Below are 24,494 nucleotides of genomic sequence, written 5' to 3' on the forward strand. Positions count from 1 at the left end.
TTACCTCATTCTCTGGGGTGGGAGATGGCGTTACAGAGCTAAGTGACCCTTTCCTAGAACCCTGGATATCTGCGGGGATGGAGACAGGCCGTTCCCACTGAGTTGTTCCTGTTGGGATGTGCCAGTAATAGGTCCCAGCGATGTCATTGATTCTTTTCCAGCCAGGCGGCAAATCCGGATCTGTCTGAAATGACTGATCACTCCAGATATCTGCTGGGAAATGGAAAAAAAGAAAGGGCTTTATTAAAAGAGGAAAAGAGCCTTCCAATGTCAGTACCAAGAGCCAGGCGAACTGTACAGGCAGATTGTGTCCACAGTCCAAATGAGAACAACCAAAACCATCCTGTGGATATAAAGTGTGGTAAAAAGAGTGACAGGGAAGAAACAAGGAAAGAGCTGGAAAAGCAGGTTGGCATTTGAGAATATTGACATGTTCTCAATATATTCTCAAATGTCAGATCCTTCTATAGCTCTAAGAACCCTGTGACCAAGCTAAAGCACCACGAACCAGGATCAGCTACCCAGGCAAAATTCACATGGCTACACACCAAATCTATAGGATCCTTCTGTTAACTACTGGCTGGGACCACATATCATTCTCAGCTATGAGTATAAATCTAATTTTCTATAATCATTTTCAATACATGAGTACTGTCTTTATATCTTTCATGCACTTTAACAACCCCTCCCATTCAACTGTAAACACCCACAAAGTAGCAATGTCCTTTTTAATACTCTAGAATTCTAAATTGTTCAGAGAACATTCCCAGGAGAGTGAACTAGAAAGGCCTTAGAGTTCAGCAAAGAACCAGACTGGCTTTAAAAACAGGCCAGTAATGTAAACACCTGGAGGAGGACAGGTGTGAGAGACAAAAAGGAACTGTGGGGACTGTGGCAAATGGGTGAGCATTGACAAAGTCCAAAGGCACTCAAATAAAAAAAAATAATAGTTTTTTTTTTAAGCACTGTGGATGCAAATAACATACATCCACTTGAGCCAAATGTGTTTCAGCTACTTGCTTCATATTAATATGATGTCAGTTTCCAGAATAATTATTTGCTTTAAAAAAATCTCAATCTTGGAGCCAGCCATGGTGGCACACACCTGTAATCCTAGCCACTCAGGACACTGAGGTGGGAGGATCACAAGTTGAGGCCAGCCTTGGCAACTTGGTGAGACCCTGCCTCAAAAATGAAAAATAAAAGGGACCGGGGATGTCGATCAGTGGTAAAGCACCTCTGGATTCACTCTCCAGCACCACACCAAACCAAGCACCCTTATTCTTAGCCCTGAGTTAAACATGAAATGGATACAAGAACTAAAGAGGAGAGGAAGTAGGATCGGAAATTCATAGAGATGGCGGGGTCATGAACGAATCCCAAGCAGCTCCATCAATGCAGGCAGGAAAACAAACTTGAGTTCTCCACCCAAGCATCACTTGAAGGGTTAGGGCATTTCCTCTGTGGCCACATAAAAGAGGCCAGGGTGTGTTATAGAGCTTTAAATCAGAACAAACATGTAGGCTTTGATCTGGGTGAACGTCACTGCACCCCATGTGGGCAGGCTTGACTGAGGCTGTTACAACCACAAGAAGAAAAGGAGAAACCCAACAAAGAGGCTGATTAAGACTCTGGGCACAGATGTGCATTCATGCAGCTGTCTGGCATTCCAGATTTTTTTTTTTTTTTCATTTAAATCTGCCAGAGGCAAAACTGCCACCAGTGTCAAATTATGATGCAAATTTCCCCCTTCCTGACAGAAAAATTAAGCATGATTTCATAATTTCAACTTAACCACATTTTATAGAAACCACTTGAGCCAAATGTGTTTATATATTCCTTTTTCTTGTCCCCCCTTTAGGGGGTAATGGGGTCATTTTGATTGTTACTTTGTTTTCAGTCTCTTAACTGGGACAGGAAAGGTAAAATACATGGTAAAACACACCTTTAGGGATTAAATTGGAGAAAACTCTTGCAAGTGATTCCTTGTCCCAATTTAGTGGCTCAGAGACAAGGAGCTCTGAGGCGAAGCAGAAGGGGTATACAGAGACTGCCAGTGACCATTTCTATGGGTTTACGAGGTCTAAGGGCCTGAATTTCCACATTTATCCTAGGTGTCTTTACTGCAGGGGCATTAGCGAATATGAGGAATAGCTACACACAGTATCAGCAACATGAAGTCATGTCAGACCCGGGGCCCAGATCAAGAGCATTGGGTTCTGAGGAGGTAACTGGGGGGTGGAAGGAGCCGGGGCTGCAGCATGACTGTGTGCTGAGTGGCAGGAATTGGGCTGTTTTGATCTGAACCTACTTTTACCTGATTTATAGTCCAAGTTTATGCTGAGAGTTTGCTGGAACAAATTTAAAAGGAGGCTTATTTTGTTGCTAAAAATAGATGGTGATGAAGGAAGAAGTAAACTGAGCATATTTACAACATTAACAGTCCCAGCATCACCTACAGAATCCCCTCGTTATTGCACATTGACATAGAGGGCACAAGGGCAGGTGGACAATATGCCTATCTCACTAATCATTGTCTATCCAACACCCAATATGGCAACAATTCAATAATAAATGGTGGATGGATGGATGCATGGAAAGAAAGAAGACAGAGAAGAATAAAAAAGGAAGTAGGGAGAAATGAGTGATTGAATTAGATCCTTCAATGAACTTGGCACTTAGCAGAAGAGGTAGTCTAAAGCAATCTCTTCTATGCAATTTCTTTTTTTAAAGAGAGAGAGAGAGAGAATGAATTTCAATATTTATTTCTCAGTTTTCAGCGGACACAACATCTTTTGTTTGTATGTGGTGCTGAGAATTGAACCCGGGCCACACGCACGCCAGGCGAACGCGCTACCACTTGAGCCACATCCCCAGCCCTGTTCTATGCAATTTCATAAAACAGAGCAACTCCATGACCCCCAGCACTGTTAACAATGTCCTCGTGGATAAAAACAGAAATGCAGCTGGTCCACCTTATCTGCTATCTGCAGGTTCCACATCCATGGATTAAACCAGGAGGATCAACAGAATTAAAAAAGTAATAATAACAACAAAAAAAATCCATATCTGAACTGAACATGTACGGACATTTTTCTTGTTTTTATTCTCTAGACAACACAGCATAACAACTATCTACCTAGCATTTACATTATATTAGGCATTATGAGTCCAGAGATGATTTAAAGTATAAGGGAAGATACACATGGTTTATGATGTAAATACTATGCCATTTTATAAAAGGCACTTGAGTTTGGTATCTGTGAGGGGTCCTGCAAACAATCCCCTGCAGACACCAATAGACACAGTACAACAAGATAAACCAGAGTTCTGGGCTGGAGGCCAAGGGGTCTTGAGTGGGATTGTGAACCTTTCTTGTACTGACAGGTTCCACAAGGAAAGTAGGCACTATCCCTCCTGAGGCCTCTCAGGCCCCTCGCACTTTATCTTGTTTAATCTGCACAGTCTCATGGTGTTTCCTACATATAGCTATGTATACATTTAGATAAGTGCTCTGGGCTTTATTAATGGCCCAATAGTTTTCAATTGGTAGAAAATCAGGGGAGGAAACTAGTCGAGCAGGCAGGTAGAATTCCTGGCCCTTCTAGAACTTTCCAATCACAAGAGCACCATTTTTCTCTGTTACATATTTGATTTGAAAATCAAATCAGTTGTTCTTCAAAATTTCTGCTTTTATAAAATGAACTTCAACACCATAGTTAGAGCAAGAGTCCTGTGGAGCTCAGACACTGGAATATCAAGAAGCTGCTTCTGCCCTAAAGTTGTTCCAAATATCATGAAGCAGCTTTAGACAGCTGTCCTGGGACAGTTACCACCAGGGAAAAGGCAGGAGGGAGGGTGTGCAGACCAACCAACCAGGCATATCTGAAACAACAGGTGGCTAGGGGAGAAAGCGTCAGTCGCTCTCAGTTCTCCTTACTGAGCGAAGCTGTGCTGAAGACAGTGCAAGAGGCTCAGCATGGAAAGGCAATGGTGCTGGACAGTCTCACTGCACTCCTGATTCTCAGCAGGCTGCGTAAACTGAGCGTCTGCCATGCACCTGTTGTTGACCGATCTGCTAAGGGATCTTAAGTCACAATGTGGTATTCTTAGTTTCCAGTGGGAATATCCTGGGAGACCTCCATATTAGAGAACATGTTTTCCCGCTTTGGGTGAATCTTTGTGCCACAGTAATCTTGAGAAGTTAGAACCAGTATCAGCACAAAGCACCCTGTGGGATCCCATCTCAGTTCCCCATCCGCAAAGTGGACCCACTTGTTTGCAACTTAGTGAACTCAGGCTAACTGTGGGGTTGCTCAAGGAAAGATTTATAAGATTATTGGTGAAATCTATAGAAAACCTCAGTAGTATTTAAAAAGCACCTGAATTTATAACACAATAGATATCCACCAGCTTGGTGTAAACTAAAAAAGTGCTATAATACCAATTATTGGTAGGCATGTAATACAACAGGAACTGGTATACATTCCCAGGAGAAGGGTAACTGGATATAATCACTTTGGAAAAAGGAATACTAAAGTTGATAGTATCTCTACTTTATGACCCAGCAATTCTACACCTAATGCACACCCTAGTGGACCCACTTGTTTGCAGTAGGTAACATATTCACAGCAGAAGCATTAAGACAAAGAAAACCTCAAAACATCCTAGACAGCCATTTAAGGCAGAATGAGTACATAAATTGCAACACAATGAAGGAATGAATGAATGAAATGAACGAAGTACAGCTGTACACTAGAATATGGATAAATTTCACAAACATACTACTAATGAAAATAAGGAAGTCAAAAGAGAATGCATTCATTAAATTTCCATTCAAATAAAGTTCAAGAACTAGATTACAATATTTAGGAATACAGACATAATGGTAAAAGAAGTAGAAAACTATAAAGAAATACAAGGATATAGTTATCACACACACACACACACACAAACAAATAAAAAAACAGGTTAATGGATACCTGAAAGTGTGGCTATGATTAGAGAAAGCATATCCAGGACTTCTGCAGTATAAGAAATGTTTTAAAGCTGGGTGCGCTAGTGCATGCCTGTAATCCCAGAGATTCAGGAGGCTGAGGCAGGAGGTTTGCCAGCCCAAGGCCAGCCTCAGCAACTTAGTGAGACCCTGTCTCAAAATAAAGGAACAAAAGGCTGAGGATGTAGCTCGGTGGTAGAACACCCCTGGATTCACTCTCTAGTACCAAAAAAAGAGAAGTATTTTACCTCTTGACGTGGCAGGTGGTAATGTGGACACTCCCTCTATAATCATGTGTTAAACTGCATGTTTGTGTTTATGGCTATTTCTGAGTGTATATTGTTTTTCACAAATTAAAAAAAATATGCTGGTAGAATCTTGAGACCCAAGGGTTCAAATGTTGTTTAAAAAGACCTGCACCAGAAGAGAAAGCTGGGCAAAGCAGAATATTTTTCAATATCTAGGAAGACAATCCAAGCAAAAAGAAGGGACTCATTCAAGACTCTTGGTGGCTCCAGTGAGTCTAGAAATGAGAGAAGAATCAGAAATAAGTCTAGTGATGGCACTATATGGCCTATAATGGGGACTGAAAATGGAATACCAGAGAGGACCTTCTTATCTTGGCTCAGCCATTCACTGCTTGAATGACCTTGGACAAGATACCCGACCTCTACAGGCTTCAGACCTTATCCATAAAATAAGGATAATAACAGCACCTGCTTCACTGGGTAGTGTATGAAGCACTCAGAACGAAGGTGGCAGGTAACAGGCTTAGTCACTACCTGAACACCCACTCTCCTTTATTACAGATTACAGGTCTCCAAAGCCAGCAATATATTGACATATGCAGCTTACTACAGTCACAACAAGACTCTTTTCATATATCCAAAAGAAAATGCTTGCTACAGAATCTAAGAGGTTAAATGGTCACCATGGTTCGAAGAATGAGGCTAAAAGAAGATAATCTAATGATTATTCTTTCCATGGAGAAGAAGGTGTGAAGGCTCCCTGGCATGGCTAGATTTAGAGGCAGCTCTAGACTCTAACCCACCTGCCTTGCTGGGCTTCTACCTCCTCATGCACTGTTATGGTTTAGCTCATGCATGACACGATGCAAGAAGGTTCAGAGGAGAAATGATTGGGTTATGAGAGTCTTAACCCAACCAGGGAATTAATCCCCTGATGGGATTAACTGGGTGGTACCTGAAGGTGGGTGGGTGTGGCTGGATGAGGTGGGTCCCTGGAGGTGAGCCTTTGGAGTACACATTTTGTATCTGGCCAGTGGAGTGTCTCTCTCTGTGCTTTCTGATCATCATGTGAGCTGCTTTCCTCCTCCACACTCTTCCATGATGTTCTTCCTCACTTTGAACCTTGAGGAATGGAGCCAGCCTCCTATGGACTGAGACCTCTGAAACCGCGAGCCCTCAAATAAACTTTTCCTCCTTTACAATTTTTCTGATCGGGTCTTTTAGTCACAGCAGTGAAAAAGCTGACTAAAACATGAACCATTTGCGCTCTGGCCAGCTGTGCCTCTGCCACCACAAGACACCTTCTCTTTTTTCCAAATGCCCGTCTTCCTCTCTCAATGAATATCAAAGTGAAAAATATTTCATAATTTTAAAAATAAAGATGTATGTCCTCTGTTCTCCATCTTAAAGCAGATTTGCTAAATTCTTCCTAGGTTTCTCTCAAACACATTCCACCCCAAATGAATAAAGTTGCTTTGCAACTGTATATGATTTTTGAGTCCCCCCCAACCCCACCCTGCTATGGGGCTGGGGCTTTCATTAGAAAAAAGCTCTCCACCCATAAAGTAAAGTGCATCTTATATTTTTACAGTAAGGCTCTCACCAGTCCCAGCCAGAGGGCAAGACTGGATCCAGAGGGCTGCTATGGGTAATGTGGCTAGTAACAATGACAAGGACCCTGAGGCTGACCGGGTATGTATCATGCACCCTTTATTGCTTAGGGTTTATCTAACCATGGCTGCTCCATGAAAGAGGCACTATGGTCAACCTATTTCTGAGTGGAAAACAAACAGGTTTAAAGTCAAGGAGGTAAATTTTTACTTTTTCACAGGTGAAAAAAATCCAATATGGTCAGCATGAGGAATTTAGAAAAAGTGTGAAAATGAAATAAAGAAAAGCAGTGCTGTAAGGCTGAGATTATAAGGCCAGCAGGCGACTTCCCCGAGGTCAAGCAGCTATGAAGTGACGGCACCAAGCTTCAACTCGGGGGCCTGGACTTGGGCTCCAAACCACCCTGGGGTTCCAGGTGTGTTGTGGTGAGTACACTTCCAAAGCAGGCCTTTCCACATGGACCTCCTTTATGGGCCTCCCTCCCTGACTCTGCTCTAGGACAACGTCCCCTGGGTCACAAGGCCTTCCGCTTAGAAGCCTGGAGATCGGATCCCACCCTCAGACACACTGCAGAGGCTGATCTCCATGTTCCTCCTCCTTCCCTCCAACGAGCTTTTGCACCAAGGGACTTTTCCAGCTTTTGGTTTCCCATCTCTATTCACCACCATAAGTCACGGCAGGCACTTTCACATGCTGGCAGGGGATGGGTCAGTGGTGGAAGCTGAGAGCCACAGGTGTCCTTTCAAAATGGCTCTGTAGTCCTTCTTGTTTGTATTTTTTGTTCTTTTTTTGAAGAAATAGGAAGCAGGGACTGGAAGGGAGTAAAAATAGCAAGGCCGAGAGCCCCACAAAGTCTCTCTTGTGCTGGGAGCCTCTTGGGCCAAAAGCAACACTTGGCGTGGGAACAAGGGGCCCATCTGTGAGCAGCCAGGACCCGCCTGCTCCAGCCACCTCAGGCGCCAGTGCTAAAGGCCTGGCTGCACCCTGGCTTCCTCGTAGGACCCACTAATCTTGGCAGGGGCTGGTGTGAGAAGCAAACCCACCTCTAATCACCTTCTCCCTGGGCTCTCTTTCAGAAACCCAGGATCAAATAAAGATGAATTAGCAACTAGCAGGAGCTGGAAAGTTCCTCTCCTGCTGAGGAGGGCAGAGGAAGGAGGAATGGGTGAGCCGGGTGTCTATATTTAGCAAGGTCTGTGCTGCAGAGCACAAAAGATTTCCTGCAGGTCCTCAGAATGGCATTCACTCCCTTCCTGGGCGTGAGTGTGTGCCCAGCTCCAGAGCGCAGGGCACAGGGTGGGAAGAGGGAAGAAGATGGATGAATGCATCCAGCAAGTACTTCCTGTCCACCCTGGGTCAGGCTTTGTTTCAGAGCTGTGGGTGAGAGATGATGATGATGGACAGGGAGCTGCCCTAAGGGTGGAGAGCAGGGGTTCTCAAGCAACTAATAAGTCACCTGGCAGGCTGGGGTCACTCCCTGAGCTTTGGGTGTGACCAAAAAACCCATCTGCTAATGGTTTCCTAACACTATACTTTTAAGAATCAAAGTGGAGACCTGGGGACACAGAAAAGTCAGCCATTATTCTCCAAACTCCACCTAACAACTGGCTACAGAATAAAACACATGAAATGTTCTTCAATCATTTATTTATCCACTTTTTTATTCTTTTGATAGTAAGGGCCTCCTGTCAACACCAAGTATTATCCAGAGGCTGGGAAAACAGCAATGACTAGAAGAGGTAAACTGGGTAACAGGCTCAACCAGGAGGGGACTAGGAGGGCTATCTAAAATAGTCCAGAGCCAGGCCTCCAGGTTTAGATGGTCAATTATAGATTTGCTGAGACTTCCAAGCAGCAAACAGAGACTACTTAGAATTTATCCTTTACCAAAGGGGCTGGGAGAAACTCGGACCACGGCAACGAGAGAATGAGCCCCCAAATGTGCAGAATCCATGAACTCCCAGGATCCTCACCTGCTGGCCACCAGAGTGGATGAAAGTCCCACCAAACAGTCTCAAAGCCCATGTATTTCTTGCTATATTCAATTGCAAGACATAATTTATATCCTGTTAAGTGTATCATAGCCTTAAAAAAATTCCACTTTGTATTCAATTGAGCTTTCATGTGGCAGCATTATTTTAACAGTTGTAATAAACTCTATAACAAGTTTGGGGAGTGTTAATGCCCTAACACTTCTCTTCATATTTTCCTTTAAAAATTCAACATTAAGATTTGTGAGTGTCCTTGAAATAGGGAGTTATTTGTAGCTGAGGATTTTTCTGTTGAAACTGAGTAAATATTCCAAGAACTCAGAATTCAGATAGTCCTTAAATCCGGGTCTTTCAACACTAAACATATTATATGTTTTTATTAAGCATTTTGGCATAAGAACACCAGGAAATTCCCTAGTTTAGACTCACTGGAGACATGGTCTGTGCTTACTTGACCTAAATTTTCTCAGAGCCGTGTTAATGCCAGGAACAGGGACTGTGGTATCAGATCAACAGCATAGATTTGAATCTGGCTTAAATAAATGGCTTAATTTCTCATGGTCTGTCACAATGGCTCACTGTCACACAGTGAGCTCATAGCTCATAGGTTTGATGGGGAACAAAGAACCCAGCACAAAGTTGGGCACATAGTAATCACTCAGTAAATGATGTTTATTATTATCAGTCAACAATTGCTTCATTCAAATATGTTTTTGGACAAAAGCATTCTGTAATATAAAACTTTTTTGTGGGGGGATGTTGCGGATAGGATACAGGACCTGTGCACTGTAGGCACATTCTCTACCACTGAGCCACACTCTCGGCCCCTTAAACATTTTGAACTGGCATCTACCACAAAGCATTTCTTCCTTAAAACAAATGAGATGTCTGAGAATTTATAACAACTAAAGTGTTCAGTTAAAAACGTAATTTTTACTTAGCTCGAGAAAACTAGATAACACCAGCTACAAAGGATGAATCATGTGAGAACATACTTGTTTCTTTTGTATACAGCTAATCAGCTCTATACCTCTAATCAGTAGGTGACCGTTTTATGTCATGTAGTTGAGTCCTTAAAGCAGCAGAATGAGCATGCTTTATCCTGAAGACATTCCTCTTTTGAGATTGCTCTGACTCTATCTCACATTCTTGGAGAGAAGGTGAACAGAAAGTGATCTGACGCTGGGGGGAGACTGGAAGTGATGTCTTTCTATTCTCAGACTGTTAACAAAACTTTACTCACCAATACAGTCCAGGTAACTTCATGGACAAACTTAAAAATTAAAAAGTATGAAATGTAAACAGCTAAATGTACATGAAAGGAAAAATTCCAAGTATCCACTCACCTATCCAAACATATATACATACATAAGAAAGGTTAAGTATGAGTTACCAAAAAAAATTTTTTTTTTCTTTTTTTTTGTACCAGGGATTGAACCCAGGGGTGTTAACCACTGAGCCACATCCCCAGCCCTTTTAAAAAAATATTTTATCTAGAGACAAGGTCTCTCTGTGCTGCTCAGTACCTTGCTAAATTGCTGAGGCTGGCTGTGAACTCACAATCCTCCTGCCTCAGCCTCCTAAACCACTGGGATTACATGTGGCTTGTAGAACATTTTAATTTCATCAGAAAGTCTAATTCTAAATACCTACACATTCAACACATGTACGTTTTCTTACTAGTTATGAAAGGAGCTAGGTATAGTGGCGTACGCCTGAAATCCCAGCATCTCAGAAGGCTGAGGCAGGAGGATCATGAGCTCAAAGCCAGGCTCAGCAATTTAGTGGGGACCTGAGTAACTAAGAAAGCCTTTGTCTCTAAATTAAAAAAAAAAAAAAAAAATATATATATATATATAGATAGATAGATAGATAGATAGATATGGTTATAGATATAATATGGGCTGAGGATGTGGCTCAGTGGTTAAGCACCCCTGGGTTGAATCCATAGTACCCCAAACAAAAGACTGAAAGCAGCTGTTATGATTTTGAAATGATATGAAATATCACCTTTGAACACTATTTTCATTTGTAGTATGTACAATGTATAACATAGCATAAATACAACCACTACTAAGACTCCTCTGACTTCCCCTCCCAAAACAGAAACACTTAAAAATATATACTTAAGTGGTCCACGGTGACACACACCTGTAATCCCAGAGATTTGGGAGGCTGAGGCAGGAGGATCACAGCATCAAGGCTAAGCCCAGCAACTCAGTGAGGACCTAAGCAACTTATTGAGACCCTGTCTCAAAATAAAAATGAAAAAGGCTGGGGACTTAACTTGGTGGTGAAGCACCTCTGGGTTCAATCCCCAGTACCAAAACAAACACAACACCTTAAAATTGGAGTGAATACTCATATTTTACTGCTGAGAAGTGTTGGGAGAAAAAAAACTACATTGAAACTAACATCCATCCAAAATCCAAAAATCTAAGCATAAAAATGAAAGAATGAGTATAGCTGAGCATGGTCTTGAAATCAGTAATTTTTGGGTACCTTTTAGACGTAGAGATCACAACATATTTACATAAAAATCACCAGGCATGTTGTATTACATTTTTTACCAGTTGCTGGCCTCTATCCCTCACCTACGATCTGGCAGTAATGTACCCTGTTCAAACCAGGCAGGTTGATTTAGGTTTGGCAGCAAGAGCAACAAATCAGGCATTCGATTCTTTGGTTTCAAGTTTAGATATTTTAGTATCTAACCCTAACCACAGCATTGAAGGAAGAGCTACCATTGTGTGGAAATTAGGCAAAGGTAACTGCCAACTTCATTCAGAGAACATGTCCAGTTCTCACCTTCTCCATCAACGCCATCTTGCAACTTCATTTTATTATTATTTCAGAGTGAGCAGCTGAAGAGGAGGCAGAAGAACCTTTGTTTGTCCTCCATACAATTAAACAGATGGAATTACTATGTGCACCACTCTTTTTCAAGGTTGACAGGTCTGAAGGTCTATTTAATGGAGTTAATTTCTTCTCCATTATTTCAGCAGGATTTCAATGTGTTTTTTCTCTTAGATTTGTGGTCCTCAGGCTGGTATACAAGGGCAGTGGTCCTAAGAAGGAAGCTACTCCAGGGGCTGCCAAAGTCATTATGATCCTAAACAGTGGCATGCCAGGACTTGACTTCCATCTATGTTTAGTAATACAATAAAAAATGGTTTTGAGAATCAAGAACTAGCACAGCAATTCCATGACAAGTTGGCCTTTTGTTGGCACTCTAAAAAAAAAAAAAGCTAAAGAGGGTATCTTTAAAATCAAAGTCTATGTGGGAATATTATACCCCTACACTCCCAAAGATTAAAATGCATATTTTATGCTTCTGATGCAAGAACTATGCATGTCCTTCTAGAGTGCTTGTAGCACTTTCAAAGTGATGTGACAAGACCAATCTCATTTGATTCCACAAAATTCTGCAAAAGAGATAGAGGACGTATTACCACCATTATATAGGTAAAGAAATGGATTTTGGCAATGTTAAATAATTTGATGAAGGTTAGAAAACTAGTCTGTTCTCCCGACTGTGGAAAAACCTCAGTGTATTTCTGTTAGGGAAGCATTCTACTTGCTAAGTACATTTTAAAGGTTAAATGCCTTTTGAAGAAATCAGCAGAACTGAAGTAAATTGTTCAGGGTGCCAGAGTGGTTAATGGATAAGCCTTAATATTTGATGTAAAACAGGACTTTAGACTACAGATGGGGAGGAGGAATACAGAGAAAAAGTGTTTTTCTGAGATTAAGTTTTAAAAACACATTTAAAATAATCAGAGTGAGAGCATTTCTGTTTCTGATACCTCTGAGCTATTTATTCTCCACCTAAATAAAAGAATCTGAAGCAGTTTATGTAAAAGACAGATATATTTCAACCAATAAAATGAGAGAATACAGCCATGGGGTGGAGAAAAAAATTTAATTTCTTGCTCAAAAAATTTACGAAGTCTTTGTTGTTTAATAAAAGAAGTTCATTAGAAAGCAAGCAAGCAAGCAAGAAACCTTCTCCTCAGCACCAAGTCTAAGAGGAGTTTAATAAGTGGGAAACAGTTCTGGAAGTAGAAAGACAGTAGCTAATAATGAAGGTTACACTTTGCATCCGGGTGATTTTATTTTCTAAATCTTATTCTAAATGGCAATCATGTTATGCAGAAGAAAACTACGTGTAAGCAATTATTTAAAACAACAAAGTTAACTGGGTAAACCATTCTGTACTTTTTCTTTTTTCCACAAGAAGCCTAGTGTTTGGAGTCTCATAAACAAGGTACCTGTACTGGACATTGCAAGGTGCTCACCCACATCTAATCTCTTCTTTTATAGTGATATAAACTTCTAATTGCACATATGGATACTCAGAATAAAGATGAAATGTCTGGGGCTGGGGATATAGCTCAATTGGTAGAGTGCTTGCCTGGCATGCACAAGGGCCTGGGTTTGATCCCCAGCACCACAAAACAACAAGAACAAAGACGAATTTTCCCAGCCTCCTTTGCAGCTAGATGTGTCCAGGCAGGGAATATTCTAAGCTCAAGACTGTATAGAAATTTCCAAGCATTTGCCAAAAACAAAAACAATCAAACAAACAAACAAAAAAAAAAAAAAAACAATGTGGCAAGCACACATCTTCTTGCTGCCTGGGAAAAGAAATGTTCTTCTGGACCATGAGGACAAAGCTATAACCTAGGGATGGTGGAGTAGTAAGGCAGAGGGAATCTGGTTCCTGAGGTCTTTGTGGAACAGAGCCATTCATCAGTGGACTGCTACTGCCAGACTGCTATGTGAAAAGGAAATACATTCCTACTGTAATAAGTCACTGTTATTTTAGATTTTATATATGGATAGATGATCCTAACTATTCATCTAATAGCAAGAAACTGAAGTCCAGTCCAAGATCTAGAAAGAAACAGCTTCTAACTGATTCACTTTACAATCTCACATTCCAACCTAAACCTCTAGGCATCTAAATGATCATGCTGGGTTAAGAAGCCCAGGTTCCTGATTCCCAACTTGTCTAATTCTCTTTCTAAAATATCATACTGCTAAAACATAACTTCATCAGTTATGATTCATTCATTTTCCACCACCCACCAATCTAAACATCACAACCTCACTTCCAAACATTGTCAAACACAGCAGGTGCAGACACTATGTTGGGCCTAATTTTTCACAAACCTTAGTCTTCAGTATTTCACTAAACACAGGCAACATCTAATCATTCATTGGGTTGAAGGCTTTGAATTCTTTGATCTCTACCATCTTCTTCTCTCAGCCCCTACAATTTTAGATCAAAAGAGAGAAGCAAAGATTCTTCTGGGGAAAACCAATTAGCTGTCACACACCTGTGGAACAGCTTGGTTTTTCTTTTCCAGTAATGACAGAGTGGCATGCAGAGCTCTGAGTTTCTCAAAGACACTGAGGCCAGGCTCCGTGGCACAAACCTGTAATCCTAGTAACCAGCAAGGCTGAGGCTGGGGGATCATGTGTTCCAGGACAACTTGGGCAACTGAGTGAAATCCTGCCTCAAAAACAGAGAATGAAGAAGCTGGAGCTTTCTGTGAAAAAGAGGCAAAAGTATTTGTAGATTCCATCTGCCAGGGATGCAAGTGTAGAAAGTGTCATTTTTTTTTTTTTTACTCAAAATAGATTCCAGCATAATATAATATTAGGTAATAGAGCCAAAATTCCAGAGAAGAACAAGTAACTATGCTAACTAGTCTCAAAACTCTCCAACAATAAATCGGTGCTTCTTTCCTGCAAAGATTAGAATATGGAACGATTTGGTTTTTAACTTGTGAATACCCAAAAGCAAAAAGTTCCAAAAGGTCTCACATGGGTGCTATTAATCACAAATTAAGCAGATTTAAATCCCATAGAGCAAAGAGCAGATTCCCCCCCCCCCCCTTATTAAAATAAATGTAACCAACCAAGGTCCCACAACATGACACAGGTACACAATGTGGGTTTTCTGAATGTTAAGTGAATGTAGCTGAGAGTGGCCCCCTTTTTCATATTTTATTCTCAAAAATTATAGACGCTGCCTAAATAACACCGATGAATGAGAGCTATGGGAAGGAGAACAGAGAAGAAATAAAAGGAAGGAAATGGGAAAAGGAGCAGGAGAGGCATTTGTCACTAAGTAGTCTGCCTGCTAAATCTGAATCCTACTTTGCTGCCATCCAAAAAGGGTCCAGAATTGCTGTTTGCTATTTTTTATTCCCCCACAAATGCTCTAGTTAACCCACGAGGCTTTGAACTCCAGCCAATGTGCTAAAATTATCTTCCTACAAGAAAACTGCTCTTGAAGCATTAGCAATTTCTTATCTGCAGGTCTCCAGGAAGGATTCCAAATTTATTATACTATAGAAATAGTTGGAGATATTTTTTGTTTTGTTTTTCTCATCTCAAAATCTTAGCCTTTCACTTGTAAAAACTCCAATTTATAATAAGTTTTTGTCCTGGGTTTAGTTCTATTTCCTTCTTTCTAGATCTATGGGTAATTAATATCTCTCTGTAAAAGATGGTTTATTTGCTCTTGAACTCTGGTATGTTCTAAGTGCCTTCCCTAACATTCTCCCTTACTTTCTGCAGGAAAGAAATTACTATAAATTAAAGGCACTTGAGAGATGACTGCTCATCACACACAAATTATTAGGATCATTAGGTCTCAAAAGCGGGCACAGAGGAACATTCTTTGGAAGCAAATGAATCAGATGCTGTATCAAAGTCTTCCTTGTTGTACATAAAATAGGCAGACACCGGTGGAGACCGAGTATATGGCTGTGTGGGAACTCTGTCCTAGATAGCTGTTTGTGCTTCCTTCCTCAGAGGAACAAACTGTGCATCTTGCTGTGTTACAGATGTGCTTTGATGAATGAACTGAAAGCATTTTTACCCCTCCCTTTAGAAAATATTACAGTGGGAAGTCCCCAAACCATGCAGCCAGGAACAGAAAGGAACTGAGAGAGAGAAAACACGAAAAAAAATTTTTTTTGTTAATTCCCTTTGAAGAAACAAACTTTATAAACTGCTTTAAAAAGCAGGAGTACATTTTTGGAGGTCCAGATTTCACCATCACCCTGGGAAACCTTGACCTCTTTCATGGCCACTGGGTCTGTCTGAGAAACATATGTATGAGAATTAAATTGATAAACAACCCCTAAATAAGAGAGCTGCAATTTGATTCACCTGTCCATGAAAAGAATCTGATTCAACCATTTCAGTGCTGCATTTTTCACTGAAAAAAACTACATAAATTTATACTCATATATCTATAAATAAATCTTTTTCCCACTCCAAAACAGACAAATAATATAATCCTGTGAACCAGCAATATCAAGTATACACCACATTCATTATAAGACATGTATGAGGATGTTACATGCATGGTTATTTGTGCTCCTGGGGAAACTGAGGCAAGCTAGAAGCCAATCACTCTATAAGGGGAAAATAAATTGTCCTACAATCACACTGTGAAGTACCATGAAGCAGTTAAAACAGTGCATTGGATGTACACACAGTGTAGGGATAGGTTTGTAAAATGCAGTACATGGGGAAAAGTATCCCTTAAGTAAATTTAGCACCTCCCCCAAACAATAATGCACACTGTAAAGTATACGTTTGAGCAAAAAGGTAAATGCATTAGAATGGTTGCCTATCTGTGGAGGGAATGGAGTGTGGGGAGGGGAAAGTGGGGAGTAAATAACTGCATAAAATAAGGGAGAGGTTTTGCAGGGACTAGTGATGAAAATCTTTCATGAGTCATGTTGTATGAATATGATGCACCTACAACCGAGGTCCAAAACAAACTCACCTTTTCACACACACATTTTCCATAACAATAAAATCATCAAAGATACAGACATCCTATAGGTAGCCACTGAAGTGACTCAGAGTTCTGAAAATCCTTAAATTCAACGATTGTGCTATTCAATATGGTAGCCATTAAATGCCCCATGGGGCTACTGATCACACAAAATGTGGCTCACTCAGACCAAGATGTGCTGCCCGAGTAAACCACACAATAGATTTGAAAACTCGGAATGACAAAGAGAATATAAAATATCAATTTTACAAGGATATGTTGAAATGATAATATTTTCCACATATAAGTTAAATAAAATACATAATAAAATTATTCTATTTTTTTATTTATTTTAATATGGCTATTACAATATTTACTATATTATGTGACTCACATTTTATTTATGTATTTCGGCGGAGGTACCAGGGATTTAACTCAGGATGTTTAACCACTGAGCCACATTCCCGGCCCTTTTTATTTTTAGACAGGGTCTCACTACATTGCTGAGGGCATCACTAAGTTGCTGAGGCTGGCTTTGAACTTGGGATCCTCCTGCTTCTCCCTCCTGAGCCACTGGGATTACAGGCTTACACCATCACACTCGGCCTCACATTATATTTGGAGTGGACGGTGCTGTTCTAGAGGTTTTCCAAATGAGCTTGGGATTCCAGAAGGATCTTTTTAATAAAAATTTCTATTGAGCCTCAAATTGGAAGGTCCTGAAAAACATACTGTGGTCCTTGGCTGGAGGGACATAAAAGTGGCTCGGGATCAAATATTAAAATCCTCGTGAGGAACTGACAACAATTTTGAAGTACTCACAGCCTTCCATGGGGCTCTCATTTCCAAACCTCTCTAGAATGCAGCTCTTTAGAAATACATCTCCAGACCTTGAAAGGAGACTAAACAAAATGAAAATCTCTACTACAACTCATTCGGAAACTATGCCTTAAATTAGATAAACCTGATAATTTTTCAAGATAGATGCAATTAATATGAAATTTAAGTATCCAATACTGGGAAGTACTTTGAAAATCAGAATGACCTTGCTATTAACAACTCAAGAACTCAGAAATCCCCTCCCTGCCCTCGCCTGTTTTCTGTTACTTGTGGACTACTTTTCCCACACTCTGGTATGGACGGACCCTCCATCGCCTATTGAAGGCCTCTCTGCTCCTCTGGGACAAGATCCATGCATTGCCATCTTTGTGCTTCCTCCACAGAGTACACGCTGGGCACACAGTGGATGGTCACCCAAGAGCCATCTGATTAACTGAAACTCATGTTTCTAGAAAGGTAGGCTGAGACATTTGGGGGGGAGTAGTCAGCAGCATGCTGTGCTTGATGCCCTCTTCAACACGGTGCCCCTCCTCCCTTTGCCATCTCACTCCCTTAAGCCCCTTTTGACCCGGGGTCCAACTAGACCCTCTCGGGTCTCACAACACACCATCCATTCCTGCTTCCCGAGCCTTTGCCTGTGTTGTTCCTCTGGGCTGAAATCTTCTTCTCTATGTGAAACTAAAAGCTGTTCACTTTTCAAGGGTCACTTCTACAAAATTTTCCCAATCACCCATTTTAAAAATTAACCTGTTTCTCCTTGTGCTACCACCTCCCTTTAGAGATGAGTTTCTAAGGGTAATTTTCCACAGAGGATTACTGTTTCTACGTGAGATGCTCATCTCCCTCAGCTCTTAGACTCTGGAGTCGAGGACTGGGTGTGTCAGGTCCAAAACGAACAGCAGCGAGAAAGTCTAATGGAAACTGGAAAGCTATTTTTTTGCGGGGGCTCTACAGACCACATTCATGAATTTAGAATTTATTATACAGGCAACAAAATTATTATACAAAATGCTATCAAAAGTTTTAAACAGGAGAACCCACAGGTTTTGAGATTATTGTTGCTGACAACATAGAGAACAAATGAGATGGAGTTGAATGCATTTGTATTAAAATTACGTGTCATAATGTACATTCGAAAATTACATGTCAGTAATACAAGTGACAATATAGAGCCAAATTAAGATTTAATTATAAATTCAACATCCCTATTTAATTTAGCTATCAACTTAAATCGATGATTAAAAACCCAGTCACTGGCCATTTCAGAGTCCTTCCTCCCAGCGTGTAACTGTTGTCATGACAACATGACTTCATCTGTATCTCATGCTTAAAGTGAAAGAATGAGCATCAATCAGATTAAATAAAGAATACATGGACCAATTTTGAAATGTAAAGGGAACACGTTTCAACCCAAGGTTACCCAATATAATCCCTTTCAAATCCCCTTAAGTAGTAGAACTGGGATGGGCTTTTATAATCATTAAAATTGTGCTTAGCATCTACATTCTTTACACATAATAACACACGCTTAAGTTCTACACACCAGCCCTGTAATTAGTCAAGGACTTTTCAAAACATTTCCTGCCCTTACACTGACATTATCTTAAAGCTGTGCAAGGCCGAGGTCACACATCCTTTTTCTGCCTCATCCCTTCTAAAGGATGTATTCTCATTAGGAACAAATTCCCTGATTCAAAGGAGATGAGATAAAGGAGTGGGATGGTGGCCCATCCTCCTACAGAAGTCAATTATCTGTCCCACCCTTCCAAATTATCTAAATGTTGGACAGCATTATAATGACTTTATAAAATTAATTTGAAGATTCTGGAAGAACCAGAATCTTTTTGTGGCTCTTATTTAGTCATTACTCTAAATAAGAGCCACAAATGGATGAAGTTTTGACTAAAAGTTTATAAACTGAATCAATTTCTTCATTTTCCCCCATGCATTAGATTTTCATTTAACATGACCAACTGTCCACCCTCCATCTTTTTTTTTTTTTTTAACTAAAGGCATTTAAATTAACTGCAATGCTATCAGACTGAAAAGGCCTTGTGCATCCACAGTACTTCAGCAATGGTCTTGTCAGACTCAAGAGTAGTTCTCACTCCAGGGACACTTAAATGTATGAAAGTGTCTGGTGTTTCCACAATGTCTAGGGCATCATGGTGGGCAGGAGCCCAGCTAAATGACCGGCTATGAGCAGACAGATTAGCTAGGGTAACAAACCATCCTGGTTTTCTGAGATTCAGTCAATTTTAGCACTTAAAAGTTCCACATCCTGAGAAACCCCTCCATCCCAGGCAAATGGTCACCTCCAGTCCAGCACAAATAAGGAACTGACTCTTGCCAAACACCAGAGATTCCTTTCTCCTGGACAGTAAATATACGTTTGCCCCTATGTCTTCTAAGAATTCTCTTTGGTTTCATAAATCACCAGTCCCTTTCTGGCTGTGCCATTTATTTACAGATCAGATCTCAAAGGGAAAGCAATTTTCCTCATATAAACTCATCATCTCAAAGTTCCCAGCTTGGGGGAACCCTGGAGCTAGTTTTTTTTTTTTTTTTTTTTTTCATAATCCCTATAGCCACACTCGAAACATCTGATTGTTCAGCATATTTCCACTGCCTGATAAACTCTCCTGCAAAACCTATGATGGGGGCCGTTGGTACAAATCTTTTTTATGAGACTTAAACTCTGGGAGGAAGGAAAAATTTTATTCCTAAACTTCTCTCCACAATTTGAGAGACAGACCACTCATTTCTAAAACCTGCTTTCTCTTATCCTTGATTTCCTTAATTTTTTACAAGTAACTTCCTCCATTGTTTTTAAGCTGAGAAGGCATTTTATACTACTGACAAACATAAAAATGAAATTCTCTACTTATTCAAATACAAGATGCAATAACTGGAATGAGCTCTCTGAGGAATACATTATACATCTTTATGCAGAAATACTGAAACCTTCTGTGAGACCAAGGTTAAGTCCCCATTCTCAGGCTATTAGAAACACAACTGCTCATGGAGTCTCCAATGGTTTTTTCCTAGAGGTGTTTTCCTTACATGGTCATCAAAGGAGCACTGGTTCCTCTTTGGCAATGGTATTTGGAGGCCCCAAAGATTTAATATCCTTATTTAATACTAGAAAACATTTTTAAGAGCAGAGAAAGAAATTCAGTCACCCAATTCTTTTGACATCTTAGTCTGACAATAGGTGCAAAGAATTTGTTTTAATCATTAAAATTGGTAAAGGTACTCCCCTAACTTCCTGGTCTAGATTTGAACTATTGATTTAGAGGTCGGAGGGCCTCCATGTGTAATGAATCCTTTATTGTTCAGATCTGAGCATTAACTGCAATGCACATCCCTATGAGTCAGTTTATGAGAATAGTTATCAGATAAAACAAAAAGGCAATATTAAGATTCAGTCTCTAAACTGAATAAAAGTGCTTTCAACACAAAACAAATCTCCTCAAATAAAACTCTAGACTTGGATACGTTATAGACTATTTTGTCTTAATATGCTTGCTTTTGCAAAGGAGTAATCCAAACAATCCTTTAAAATGTGAAAATCCCTAATATATTTAGTTTGCCCAGTTTTACATGTTTTAAGTTACCAACTAACTTAGAAAACTCTTTAATAGTAAATATAAAGTACTCATTTGCTTATTAATACACTCGGGAACAGACCAGGGCAGGCATGCTAGGTACTATCAGTCCCTCCTGAAGCTTGCAGTCCCACAGAAAAGGGTGGTATCGAGCCAGTAGTGTCCAGTCACACTGAGTGTTCTGGGAGAAGTAGGTAGAGTTGCATGGGCATTGTAGCCTGGGCTAATACGGGGGCTGGTGCCCACTAGACTGTGAGATCTGTGAGGACAAGGACAGAGTGAATTTTGTTCATTGCTAATCCCCAGGGCATGTCTAAGGCCTGGCACTACAGCAGGTGCTTAAAAAGAATTTGTTAAATGAATTCCAAGGCCTTACATGTTGGACTCCAATAGAAACATCTGTAGGTAGCCTATAACCACAAGTATTTGTTGAGAGCCACAGGAAAACATATTTTGGAATAATACATGCCCCTTCTCCCAAATATGTAAGCTATTCTCCAATTCCCCTTCCGGATCTGCTCTCCTTTTCCATACTGTCATGCATTCTGAGAGGCTAACCTATGTCCTGTGCCACTGAGCTCCCCTGGCAGGTTGGCCAATAAGAGGCTCAGCAGGCCATCGGACTGAAAGAAGAAAGAGGAGGAAAGGGTGAGAGTAGATTCCAGAGCTTGCTCTCTGCCATGGCATGGATTGGCAGGGGCTAGAGTCAGGCCACCCTCTCCTACATCCACAGGTGCCAAGCTAGCTCTGCCTGAGCTCCAGGAACCTTCCTAGCTGTTGCCAATCCCGGAGGGCATCCCCACCCCCTGGAGGTTCTTCACCTTGCCCTCACTCCTGTGTCTTCTTTAAACTCTGCTCTTATCCCACTGATTGACCACCTACTTTTCGCTAGGGCTCTGACTCAGACAGAAATGTGCTATCTCTGTTCTTTTCCTAGGACTGTTGGGACAAATACCACCACAGAGTGGTTTAAAACAACAGCAATCTATTGTCCCACACTTCTAGAGGCCAGAAGTCCAAAATCATGCTCCCTTCAGAGCTTCTAGGGGCGTATCCTTCTTTGCCTCACCCAGCTTCTGATAACCTGGACATTTCCTGATTTGCACAGCCCAACTCCGATCTCTGCCCCCATCTTTACGTGGTCATCTTCCTCCCCAGCATTCCTGTGTGTGTGTGTGTGTGTGTGTGTGTGTGTGTGTGAGAGAGAGAGAGAGAGAGAGAGAGAGAGAGAGTGAGTTTGTGTTTGTGTGTATCTGTATGTTTATCCAAATTTCTTCTTATTAAGGACACCAGTCTTCTGGATTAAGGCGTATCCTAAAGACCCCATCTTACCTAGATTACATCTGCATTCAATCACCCTATTCCAAAATAAACCAGACTTATAGCTACCACAGATTAGGACTAATGCAAATCATTTTGGAACACGTGATTCAACAACAGGAACACAATTCAGTATTAGCAATAGCTAATGTATTCAGATATACATTCTATACCCAAAATTGTTTGAGGACAGGGAGAAACTGATACCAAACTACACCCTTAGGATCTGGCCCAGGGCCACAGCAGGTGTATACAACAAATGCGAGAAATGTGTGCTCCACAGACCAAAAAAATCAGTGCGGAAATTGCACATATTTTTTAAAAGGCTGCTGATTCTAGGTTCTATAAAATGAGAGGAAGAGGAAGAGAATGAGGAGAAGGAAGAGGAAAGAACAAATGAACAAACCTGAAGGTGTCTAACTACTTCTCTCACATCTACAGATGAGGAAGAAGGGATGCTGTGTACAGCGGGTGAATACCTCTAGTCTCAAGCACTTCTGCTTCTGGGGATTCCATGAAGACTATCTGGAGAAGTAAACCTCTTCAATCTAACATGAACTGAGATTTTCACTCAACAACTTACTACTTTGGGTTGGACTCTAAGATCAGATCTGACGGTACATATTGTGAAGGGGACAGGGTCACTGCCTTTAAGCCACTCACAAGGCCAGCAGGGTCAGAACTGTTAGAGTCTGTAAACAAGTCTGGATGGCGCCTGGCATTTTGCCAGAGGGAGTGGTTTGTGAAGTAACGCCAGCGAGCCATTAAGTGTGGAGATTCCTTATTGGTTGACTGATGTATCTAGTTTATGCTAATTAAGATAAGCTGTGTGGAATATATATATACCACTCCTGTCCTACAATAAACGGCTCCCACTCCTGCTGTATCAATGTACACAAGTTGCTCGTCACCCCCCAGGTTATTTTGCTGCAGCCGGACTGCGGCAAGAACAACCTTGGGCACTGCTACTCACTCATTTCTTTGTTTTACTGAAGTACTCAAAGCATAGTTTTACATATTTCTGGTAATTCAGGCTGCTACTCCAAATATTAACTGCCACCATAAGGCACTAAATACTCTCTCCACCCCTGCTACTGACAAGGCCTTAGAACACTCAAGATTTGTTCCAGGTCCTTCTCTTCCCACTGCCCAAGTGCTTCAAATGTGTGGCTCCATCATCTTTTCCCTCCTGATGCTCCTATCACCCAGGTAACTTCTAATCCACTACATCTGATTTTTGTCAACTATGAAACCATGTTAGACACATGTTTAAATTAGAATAAACAGCCTCTGGGTGAGGGCCTGGAGGCTCTTCCATCACCGAAGTCACAGGCCTCTATTTTTGGCTTTTGCCCTTGTTTGAAGCTTCTGATCAATGGTCTAGTCCCCTGCCCCCAGCCTCCACACCATAGTGGTTTCCTACTTGAGGAGTAATCACAACTGATTTTGTCTAATTATATGCTTAATTACTATCTGACTTCTGCAATAGAATTTCAGCTCCTTGAGGCTATAAACCTCATGGAGGTTTGCAACCAGCACAATACCTCGCATATGCTACAAGTTATTAATATCTTAAGGAATGGTACCGGGAGAGATTGATCAACGGAGTGTTACGGTTAAATAATGGATTGTTATGATCAAATTATGGTTACACAGGAGTGAGAAGTACTGGTATACTATTGCACAGTAGGTTGACTTCTAGTTAATGACAATCTACCCTATACTTCAAACAAGCTGGAAGAAAGGATTTTGAATGTTTTCACCATAAAGAAAAATAAATGTGTGAGAAGCTAGATATGTTTATCCTGATTTAAACCTTATGCAATGTATCAAAACATCACACAATACCCCATAAGTATGTATAGTTTCTTATATTTTTATCTGTCAATTAAAATAAATTTAATAGTAATAAAATATTTTCCTCTTCTAGCATTTATGAGTGCTTACTGCTCCAGGCACCATATGAAACACCCATGTGCTTGATCTCATGCAATTGTATCGCTGGCCTAGAAGGAGAATATGATGCCAGAAGGTCCCTGTACAGGGCACATAAATAACTTCCAGGCAAGGAAGGGA

At 40.8% G+C, this 24,494-nt stretch overlaps 1 protein-coding gene across 8 annotated transcripts in view; it reads right to left on the bottom strand.

The window, feature by feature from the left end:
• Positions 1-24,494, bottom strand: part of Apbb2 (amyloid beta precursor protein binding family B member 2) — a 336,129-nt gene that overhangs the window by 105,799 nt on the left and 205,836 nt on the right. For 7 of the 8 annotated variants that reach the window (XM_071614247.1, XM_071614246.1, XM_071614250.1 and 4 more), the window contains one exon: positions 5-213. In XM_071614247.1, coding sequence (XP_071470348.1) covers positions 5-213 — 209 coding nt within the window. The remainder of the gene's footprint in view (positions 1-4; positions 214-24,494) is intronic. The other variant, XM_071614251.1, reaches the window with a different exon arrangement.

This window comes from Marmota flaviventris, chromosome 7, assembly GCF_047511675.1.
Source record: "Marmota flaviventris isolate mMarFla1 chromosome 7, mMarFla1.hap1, whole genome shotgun sequence".
In the NCBI taxonomy this organism is placed as follows: Eukaryota; Metazoa; Chordata; class Mammalia; order Rodentia; family Sciuridae; genus Marmota; species Marmota flaviventris.